General features: G+C 28.9%; 1 protein-coding gene across 1 annotated transcript; it reads left to right on the top strand.

Annotated features, from left to right (window-relative positions):
- Nucleotides 1-9,302: 9,302 nt before the first annotated feature.
- Nucleotides 9,303-10,394, top strand: LOC123229700 (cytosolic sulfotransferase 12-like). Its single transcript, XM_044655616.1, has one exon. It carries the CDS (start codon nucleotides 9,303-9,305, stop codon nucleotides 10,392-10,394), a length of 1,092 nt encoding a protein of 363 aa, XP_044511551.1.
- Nucleotides 10,395-11,155: the final 761 nt, after the last annotated feature.

The raw sequence follows: 11,155 nt of genomic DNA, 5'->3' as shown, positions 1-11,155 counted from the left end.
CTGTTTTATTTGGCAAAGGTGATGATGATGCCCAACCAAACGGCAGCCTTGCCTTTATGCAAAGTTAATGGACTCAGCTTCCAGTTCTACTTTACACAAATGCTGGTGGCTTAATGCTTTTGTGGGCCTTCTGTGTTTATTTATCACCCATAATTGATTTATCTTCATCACTGTCATCCCCACTTTATCTTAAAATCTTTTTTCCCACTTTGCAACTCTAATGTTTTGGTGTGTGACACCGTCTATGCATCTTTGTAGTTAGCTCGCAACCCTTTGATTTTTCATCATGACTAGGAATGGCAATGAGGGGATTTTAATCTTTGTCCTCTTCCTTGGTTTGCCCTCATTGCGGAGATTAAAAGGATTTTCTATCCCTTCTTTGTGAAGAAAAATCTCTTTTCTATTTCTACTTTTGTCTCCACAAGAAAATTTTTTCTCTTTGTACATTTTAAACATAACATTAATATATTAAATAATTAAAATAATTAAAATTAAAACTAATTCACTATTTCAATTATCAGAAATATTATATATTGATTATTTTAATATATACAATAAAAATATAAATAACTTAAAACTATAAGAATATATTAATATTTTAAACAAAAATATTAATTTGAATGGAAGAGGATAGAGACGGGAACAGAAATGAGGATGGGGAAGGGATGCATGTATCTTCATCCTCGACCCATTTCCAATTGTAGGGATATTTTTGGTCTTTGATCCCGTCTCCATTTCTATTTCTATCAGAAAATTCTTTCTTCATTAGTCAATGGTCCTAAATTTGGATCAAAATTATCATCTCTAATCATGACACACTTCAAATTGGTTTTCATGGGTAATCTTGATTAAATTCCCTAAAATCTTCATCAAAGTATTGTTAATCAATTGCATATTAAAGCTTAGACAAATTTTATAGTATTTAGATATATAATAAGAAACCTCTGATTACGATGTATTTCTGCACACAAATAGAAATTATCCTATAGTCTGACGGAATATCTATCCAAAGTGACATAACAGAAGACAAAAATTTTCATATACCTGTGCTGAAAAATTGACTAAAGAGTATCTTTGTCTGTATGAATAATGAGTTTAAATTTATAAAGAATTAATAATATATTATTACATAATTAAATATTATTTTATTTTTAATTTAAAATTATTCAGTCATATAATTACATATTATTACTTATGCATAAGTTTATATTTATTATTTATATATATAATTTTATTATTTGTTTTCCGAAGCAAATATGTAAAATTTATTTATCAATTTTTATAAAACATATTATTGATGTTATTGGGAAATTTGATGCGAGGGTCTTTATTTTGATATGTGGAATACATCCGATGAATTATCATTTTAAAATCAGATAAAATTTGAATATTTAAAACACCATGCTCTTTATCGATTTCGAGTCCAAGTTTAGTAGCCCCTTTAAGGTATTATTTTCATTTTCACTAAATGATAAAATTTTCTCGGCAACCAATCACTTTGTATGATAGAAAAGAGATGCGTGCATGCATGCACGCAGAAACTGAATGGGGTTAAAGTCTTAAAATCATTAATTGAAGACTGGAATAATCTGTTTTATTGCATGCAAAGAATCGACAGGAGTGCTGCTTTTGTTTCCTTTTCTTGTAGCTTGGCGACCTCCCTGTACTCATTCATTGAATGATAATTATTAATGCAAAATGGAACTCACTCACTCAAGTGGTGAGATGGAATTGGTAGGGTTAAGTTTTTGGCTTATTAAAAAAAATAGAGACAAGTTTTAGGTGAGACCTCATATTATATTGATTCTAAAGTATTTGACAGGTGAATCCATAAATAATAATATTATATGTATAAATTATATAAATAAATAACGATGCATTATTATATAATTGTGTAATTTAAAATTAAAAATAAAATAATATTTAATCATATAATAACATATGATTATATGATTAAATAAAATATAACATATGATTATATAAATAAACTATTGTTTGAGTGTAAATCTACCCAGAATTTTTCATACCTATATATAATATAATCAATAATATATAACATATTTATATTATTCTCTAAATAAATAAATAAAATTATCTATAACAATTCTTTTTTTTTTAATAACTTAGGACTCTGTCCATATTGGTTAGATAGATAAATTTGAGATATAGTTATTAGATCTGTAATCACTGCATCAAATGAGTTAAGGTTTAATAAACGTAACAAAAACTTGAACCCAAATCTTTTCCGTAAAAGTTGTAATACTCCATCAGTTTTGCTAATCTTTAGGGTCTTTAGTTATATATTTTGACATTAATTTCTCGGGATAATGTATTAACTCTATTATTTATGAAGTGTAAAATAATATTTTTAGTTCAATCTATTAGGCAATGTGTAAATTTGTATAATATCCTGATGATTTAAGCTTTGTTTGTAACCTTCTGTAAACAATTATTTTCCATTAAATATAGAGGAGAAACTTGTTTGCCCTAGTAAATTGTATATGAGTTTCAGTCAAATAATATAATGAATTGTTATAGATATAGGAAAATTTTGAGCAAGAGTATTGTAATTGTAATGTTCCACCCAAGTTTTAATGTAAAGACAAATATATATATATATATATATGAGATTTTAAAAACTTAAACATTCACCTATAATCCAATTTCTGTTAAAATTTTTAGCTAGAATTAGGGGTAAAATCATTATTTACTAAAAAAATTTTAAAAATTAAAGTTTTATTACATTTCTTCTTAGGTTTAAAAATTTTATAATTTTTCTCTATCTAAAGTTTTTAAGTTTTGAAAAGTGACAATTTCACCCCGAAATCCGTTCTTCTCTCCAACGACGACGATCATCTGAAGATGAGGCGGAGAGTCAACGACCATCTCCAAAAACAGAAGAGACATCTTTGTCGACTCTCCGTCTCTTTCGAGACAAAGAGACACATCTCTTTGTTGTCTCTTTATTGGACGACCTCCCACGATAGCCATCCAAACAATTTCGATGGTGAGGGTAGGAAGAGGATGGCACCGGTGACGGTGTGGTGGCCAAAAAGGGGAGAAAAGAAAAGCCAAGGTGGGGGAAAATAATTATTTTTTAAAATTTGAAATGTTTAGACATGAAAAAAGTTATTAGTTTTCAAAATCTGAGGAGAGAAATGAGATAAAATTATAATTTTTTAAATATTAATGGTAAAATGTCAGTGTTACCATTGACTATAAAAGAAAAGTTTAACAAATTTTGGGTTATGGGTAAATGTTTAAATTTTAAAAAATTAGATGGTATGAGGTGGGAGTAGGGCTCGACTCGAATCCAGCCCTAGGTGGGAGTAAGTCTTTTGGCCTTCCATCATTGATGAAAGGTGTGAGATCTATAGAGTCAAATCATGTTTACACTTACAATTTTTAAATGGAATAAAAATTGTATCTAATTCACTTCATGGAGGAAGATGCATATAACATGAACGAATTCTTGAACAAGTTTGAAAGAACATATTCTTCTTGCTTGCAGAATTAGAATTGTTCAGGCCAACGACCAAATCTAAACCTATTACAAACATAATATCAAATTTCCCAACATTTTTCATGCACTAAAGTTAAGCAAATGGGATATCCTCCATTATCTTACTACAAATTAAAAATTAAAAAGTTCATATGCTTCCATTACTACAAAAATTCCATAATGAAATTTTCCATTTTCTGATGTAATTTTTAATTTAAAAAAAAAAGCTTCTAAATAGTGATTATAGAAAAATTATCATTAATATGCATGAAGATTCCACAACAAATGGACAAAGATGGAAGAAGGTGCCTTGTATATATTATAATATAATAAGTTGCAATTCATTTTGAAACTAAAAGGTAATATTATACGTATATATTTTTTAATACATAAACATATATATATATATAATATGTTATTGTGTGATTATATGTTACTTTATTTTTAATTCAAAATTACGTAATTATTTGATAACACATATTAAGTATATATATATTTATATATATTTAAAATGGATATGTATAGTTTTATTTTTAAAAAAAATTAGAATCTTCAAAACATAGTTATTAGTATCCTATGATACCATATGATATAAGAAAAAAATGATACGTATCGTGAGATATATCATTTTAATATGATCTAGTAGACATATTCTATGACACGATACGTATTGTCGATACAAATTGATACATATTTTTAAAGAAAATAATAATATAATATGGATATATATGAGAAATTTACAATTTTTAAAAGTTTTTGTGATATTTTCTAAAATGATGATATGTCAATTAAAAATTTTTAATTTTTTTATTATTATTTATTTATTTATTATTTTTTAAAAGGTGTCTCATGCGATGCAATGCAATATAATATAATATATAATATAAAAAACTAAATTTTCAATACATAATTCTACTAGCATGCTTCAAAGTTCTTCAACTCTCTATATAAATAATCTTCTATTGTAATTGAGTGCCCTGTGTTGGGCCCGATTCTGTCTTCTTCATTATTGTAAGCCTTATCAAAGACCAAGTAGTTTTTAGTACTTCTTAAATTTAAACTATTTTATGTTTGAAGCTTCTTACATAAATATTAATATTTCATAATAAAGTAATATTAATTATATATTATTATTGTTGATATTAATTACATAAATATTAAGATGACTGGGAAAATAAGTGTTTGGTTCCAAAGAAAGTAGAAAATATTAATAAATCGGATTGATATTAATCCCCCGAGAAATAATATTTAAGTTAATTTAATTATGTATTAATCTCTCTCTCTCTCTCTCTCTCTCTCTCTCTCTCTCTCTATATATATATATATATATATATATATATATATATATATATATATATATATATATAAAGTTAATAAGGAATTTTGTAAGAGTGATTTTATGTGTATTCATTTTGAATATACAAATAGGTACGTACTTATGTATATCATTATATGATTAAGTATTGTTTTATCTTTAATCTAAAATCATATAATCATATAATCATATAATAACACATATTAAATATATATATATTTATTTATATAGTCAAAATAGGTATATATACTCTAATTGAATTATGTAAATAAGTTTTTTTCTTTCTTGAAATTATAATAAGAATGTGTTAAATTATTATGAATTACACGAAATAGGCTTGGGCTTAGGTTAATTTCTTGGAAGAGACATATTAGGCAGAATGGGCCTTAATGCAGAGATTGGGCTGTCCATCATATTTTGTCCCTGTAACTAAACCAATACAGATCCTTGTCCCCTCTCTCTCGCCATCATTTTTTTCTGCCTTACTTCTCTTATCATTCAAAAGTGCACTCCATAACTAAGCAACCAACAAAAAGAATTTATTTATTTTAATTTTAGTCTTTCAAGGAAATTAATATCTTCATGACAATACATCTCTTTTATATTAAATCCGTCGCTGGCTCAATCACTACCGATTGTTCGACAAAAGTCCCAATGTTCATGAATACCTTTTCTCTTGCATACATGAGGTCAGATGAGACAGTTTGTGTAAATCTAGAGAGTTGTTGATTGGTTCAACTACTTTGTATTTTCTTATTCAGAGATAATTATCTGGTTAAAAATTTTTTGAGGTAGGTTAATATTAATTATGTTTTTTATTTAATAAAATTAGAAAATTGAATATTTTAATGTTAGTTTATAAATGAGTTTGAGTAATCAATAAAGATAAATCTAATACACTTAAAAGTTATGATTTAAGTAGATAACATAAATGTAGACTTCGAGATTTATTAAACAGGAACCTACAATATATTAGTTAAGTTTCTATTCTAAAATTTGATACAGTATAACTGCAGTATAACTTATCTTATTAAAGACTGTCATTCAGAGAGATTTCTGTAGTGAAAGATCAAATCACATCGAGAAGTAATATTGACAGGTATTTTATTTAGTTTATATAAAATAAATCTTACATATATTTACAATATCAAGGTGGAAACCCATGTATTTGCATTATTTGACAAAATACGTATAGATGATGTAAGTTATCTATATATTCTTGGTATAAATTGTTTACACGTTTATAATAAGATGCTAGGTTATTGAGATGTTAAGAACACGTCAAGGACTTGTCAATCGACAGTTGATACTATCGAAGGTATAATTACCAAGGGATGAGTCAATTTTCGGTTATCAATTGTATACATGGGTAGTTAAATGTTACTAGGTTTTGTTGACACGAAAACTTCTAAAAATGCACACCAAAAAGTGTTGTCCAATCTTATCATATAAACATAAAAATTGTTTGATGATTTTGAGAAGGCTTTTAAAAATGCCAAAAATATTTCTAAAAGACAATAATTGTGCACTGATTTTGACCTTTACCTGCAAAAATGTAGTACTCTAATTTCTAATGACGAAATCAGCTTAAATCGGCTAATTATTTAATTCATTAATCATGATTTTGACATTGAATTATGTCCATAGTTATGTTATTAGCGTCTATAAGAAGGATTTTGACATAGAATGGATAAAGGGTACAAGAGAATTATTGAGAGCCCCTTGTCTATTATATCTATCAAATAAAAGTAGGCTTATATGTAGGTACACTTTGTTGTTTTTCTAATATAATAACGAATTTAGAGATTTAATCTTATTATGATTCTATAAAAATAAGACAATTAGATGAATTATGTGATTCGAATTGGTAAGAAGTGATAATAATCCTATGTAGACATGAGACAAAATAGGAAATAATAATCTCGTAGATGTAAAAGGGTTAAATTACAAAATTGCATTCTCCTCAATATTTTCGGATGGAGGGGCTTCTAAGTTAAACAAAATGTTTTCTTCCCTTTTCTTATTTCTTTAGCCGTGAAAGACACTATTGCTTTCATTGAAGGATGCAAGTTAAAAAATCACTTATTTTAGTGATTCAAATTTCTTAATTTCAAATTAAATTACAAGGTGCAAGGCGTTTTTTATAATTCATACTTTATTTCTTGAAACAACATATAAATTTCATTTTATCATTATTGCATATGATATGAACATGATCTAAATTATTTAATTTTGTTACCAAAATCTTTCATTCTATTTGTATTTTGAGATGATAAGTGGGTAAGTGATACATTTGGTTAATGATTAAGTGGCTTGGTGTTGGCTAGCGGCTAGTCATCTCTCAGGTGTTGGTTTTGTATGTTTGGTCAGGGAAAAATTTTATCACATAATAATTATCTTCTAGTTTCTAAAGTGTGAGTAAAACTTTCAAAACTTTTCACCGTTTTGCACAGATTGCTAACATTAATTACATCACCAATGGTCTCGTTCAATTATGTTGTTGTGTTAAATGTTATTGATTGTGATCAATTTGTTAGAGCTACTTGGTTTTTCGTGATAGGTTCAAATGTTCCTGTGAGAGTTACATTATTGTTGGGGTTGGATTAGTCACTTAAGGCTCTTCTATCCCATATGGGAAGGTGCCTTCTAGTGGAAGACTAGAGGAAAAAGTGTGTTTTGTTGTATAATTGAGGGGAACTTTTCTCTGCCCTTCTTCTACAAACAAATTACTGATTCAAAAATCTATACACATCAAAAAGTACACAAGACTAGGCCTTAGCGCAAGGAGATGATACTGATAATTGGAATTATTGAAGTAATTTTATGTCCACTATTTACAATAATAAATGGAATTAATAACGAGTAAACAAGACTATGTGAGTGAGTTTGTGAAACTAGATATTTTTAATGTAGTTTGGCTTTTTTACTCAAGAATTTATATTTACGATTATATTTTTCAGATCTTTGAGAAGAATTATGATAAAGTATCGATAAAAGATGCAAAAGAATTATTAAAAACCCTTCTCACTTTTGTATAATAATTTATAACAACAAGTTTTAGGGTTTTTACAAATTCTTAAAAAGTTTAGGGGATTTTTTAAAACTTTTAAATATCAATATACCCTTTAATAATTTCAAAAATTATCTTCACATCTCAAAAATAAATAAATAAAATGTAATAAATTAGTGCATAAGTGTTATATTACAAACTATCATAATTATAAATGTATTTTTAAAATATATATGGTAAATATGATAATTTTTTAAATAAGAAAAAAATATTTATTGTCTATAATAAGTTTCGAAAGATGACAATCCTTTCTTTACGTACACTCGTATTATAATATTTTTTTAAACTTAAAACAGGAAAATAATATAGGGAAATTGAAATTTTTAGCACTATTTTATTTTGTGTATACAAAATTGCCACTTATCCTAAAGCTTTAACAAATATACCACAACAGTAACCACCTTCCCCAAAATACCCCTCTTTAATCTTTCATGCATAAATTCTCTCTCTTCTTCTCTACAACTTTTTTTTCTCTTCTTCCTCTTCTTCCAAAGTGATAAAAGAATCACTCTCACTTCTTCCTCATCTTCAAAAACAAAAGTAGGAAAGAAAAAACTGAATTTTTCAGATTAAGAACTCTGTTAAGTGAGGATATAAAAAAAAAGAGCAAACGACAAAAAAACTCAACCATATCCATTTTATACCCTAAAAGAGATGACCATCGAAGAAGATTAATTAGTATGATTTAACTGAAAAAAAAAATTAGCATTTAAGGATTAAAATTGGAAAAAAAAATTTACATTTAACAAAAAAAAATAAAAACGTTAGCTGGGTTTATTGGGTTGGCGTCAACGCTAACCCTCACTGTTCCCAGCTTTAAGTTTTTTTTTTTACGTTTTTTTTCAGTTAAACATAAATTTTTTTTTTTTCAGTTCAAATCCTTAAATGCTAATTTTTTCTAGTTAAATCCTACTAAATGGTCTTCTTCGATTGTCATTTTTTTTCAAGATATAAAGTAAATGTGGTTGAGTTTTTATGAATTGTTCTTTTTTTTTTATATTCTTACTTTGAAGAATTTTTAATCTAAAGAATTTAGTTTTTTCCTTCATGTTTTTGTTTATGAAGATGAGGAACAATAGAGAGTGATTCTTTTATCACTTTGAAAGAAAAGAAAGAAGAGAGAAAAAAGTTACAGAGAAGAAGAGAGAGAATTTGTGCATGAAAGATTAAAGAGGGGCATTTTGGGGAAGGTGAGTACTGTTATAGTATATTTGTTAAAGCTTTATGATAGGTGATATTTTTATATACACGAAATAAAATAGTGATAAAAATTTCAATATCCCATGTATGTATTCGAGCAAAACTCATAGGCTAAAGCCAGCCTTATAAAAGTGGTGACCCATTCAGACGCCAACTCTCAGCAACAACTACAAAATTAGATAACAACACACTCTAGCTTCTCCATTCTTGCAATCATGCTGAAAGCAGCTAATCCTACTGCATTCTCCACTTCTCTGCCACCACCTCAATCTGCTTCTGATTGTCCACCTCCTTCTGCTTCTTCTTCTCAAACAGTTGCAGCTTCTTCTTTCGATTATGTGCCTAATTACTTACAAGAAGACGACCTCACTCAACAACGGAGGGACTTCATCTCCTCACTCCCTACCCAAACAGGCTGGGTCGCCAATCACCTCCATCAATATCAAGGCTTCTGGCACACCACCCGCCAGCTCCAAGGAGTTTTAACTTCCCAAAACCACTTCCACGCTCATGATTCCGATATCCTCCTCGTCACCAATCCCAAATCCGGCACCACTTGGCTCAAAGCCTTAATATTCTCCTTACTAAACCGCTCAACACACGCATTTAACAATCCTCAACACCCTTTGTTAACCAACAATCCTCACGATCTCGTACCTTTCATAGAGCTCAAACTTTACATCGAAAATCAGGTCCCTGACCTCTCCATTTTCGCCTCTCCAAGGCTTTTTTCAACTCACTTGCCTTTCGTTTCTTTGCCAAAATCCGTCGTTGACTCTCGCTGCAAGATTGTTTACTTGTGCAGGAATCCGAAGGACAGTTTTGTTTCACTATGGCACTTCACGAACAAGCTGAGACCGAAAGATAAAGACGCGAATTCGCTAGAGGAAGCGTTTGATAAGTTCTGCAACGGTGTCAGCCTGTACGGACCGTTTTGGGAGCATGTTTTGGGGTACTGGAAGGAGAGTTTGGAGAGGCCGGAGAAATTGTTTTTCTTGACATTCGAGGAGATGAAGGAGAAGCCAGCAATGCAGTTGAATAGACTGGCGGAGTTCTTGGATTGTCCATTTTCGGAAGAAGAAAAATTGAATGGGACGGTAGATGGGATATTGAACATGTGTAGCTTCGATAGTTTGAGGAAGCTGGAGGTGAATAAGACGGGGAAAATGTTCTCCGGCGAGGAGTTTAAGGCATTTTTCCGACTGGGAGAGGTCGGAGATTGGAAGAATTATTTGACGGATCAGATGGCGGAAAGGTTGGATGGGATTTTTGAAAGCAAATTTCATGGTTCTGGGTTGAAGCTTTAGTTCTCCTCTACGTGATTGTTGAATTATTATTGTTATTTTTTGCACGTTGATTCTGGTGTCCTGAAACGTTAGAAAGTAATTTATTTGATGGTTTTGTTTTGACGTATTGAAATGATCTCAACGAGTCCATTTATAGGAGGAAGTTATTATTTAAAATTTATTAATAATTATAAAAATAAAATTATTATTTAACTAATAATATTTAAAAAAATTAAAATTTTATTTTACTCTTATCCCATAGTTTAAAATACTAATAATTTCTCTCACTTAAAAGTTTGAAAAGTTAATTTTCCTCTCTCAGAGTTTCATTCTTTTGCTTTCTTCTCTAGTGATGTTATCTGGCCAACCCCATTTGCTGACTCTCCCTCCCACGTCTTGAATGATGACAAGGCCATCATTCTTAGGCCATAAACACAACGAATTGTTCAAATTCGTCCGTCAATGAACGCATTCCTTTCCACCATCTTCGTAGTATTCATGGTCAGAGTACAATTTGGATATAGACGTATTAACATCATAAGATTCATTTAATACCCATTAGTTGACTAGACGAAGACAATTCGAAGATAACAAATCAGTTTCATCTCTTTATTAGATGAAGATGAAATTGCTCTAATGGAAAGGTTGACAATGAGAGAAGAAAATGGTGGGAATGTCAACGACGATATGAATGACATGGGGTCATTGAAGAAGAAAAAAAAAAACCCTAAAAAAAAAAAAATTTTTAAAAACTTAATTCTAAAAAAAAAAATTATTAATAT

This window comes from Mangifera indica, chromosome 11 (genome assembly GCF_011075055.1).
Source record: "Mangifera indica cultivar Alphonso chromosome 11, CATAS_Mindica_2.1, whole genome shotgun sequence".
NCBI lineage: Eukaryota > Viridiplantae > Streptophyta > Magnoliopsida > Sapindales > Anacardiaceae > Mangifera > Mangifera indica.
Note: the sequence above shows the minus strand (reverse complement) of the source record. Positions and strands in the feature narration are given on the sequence as shown.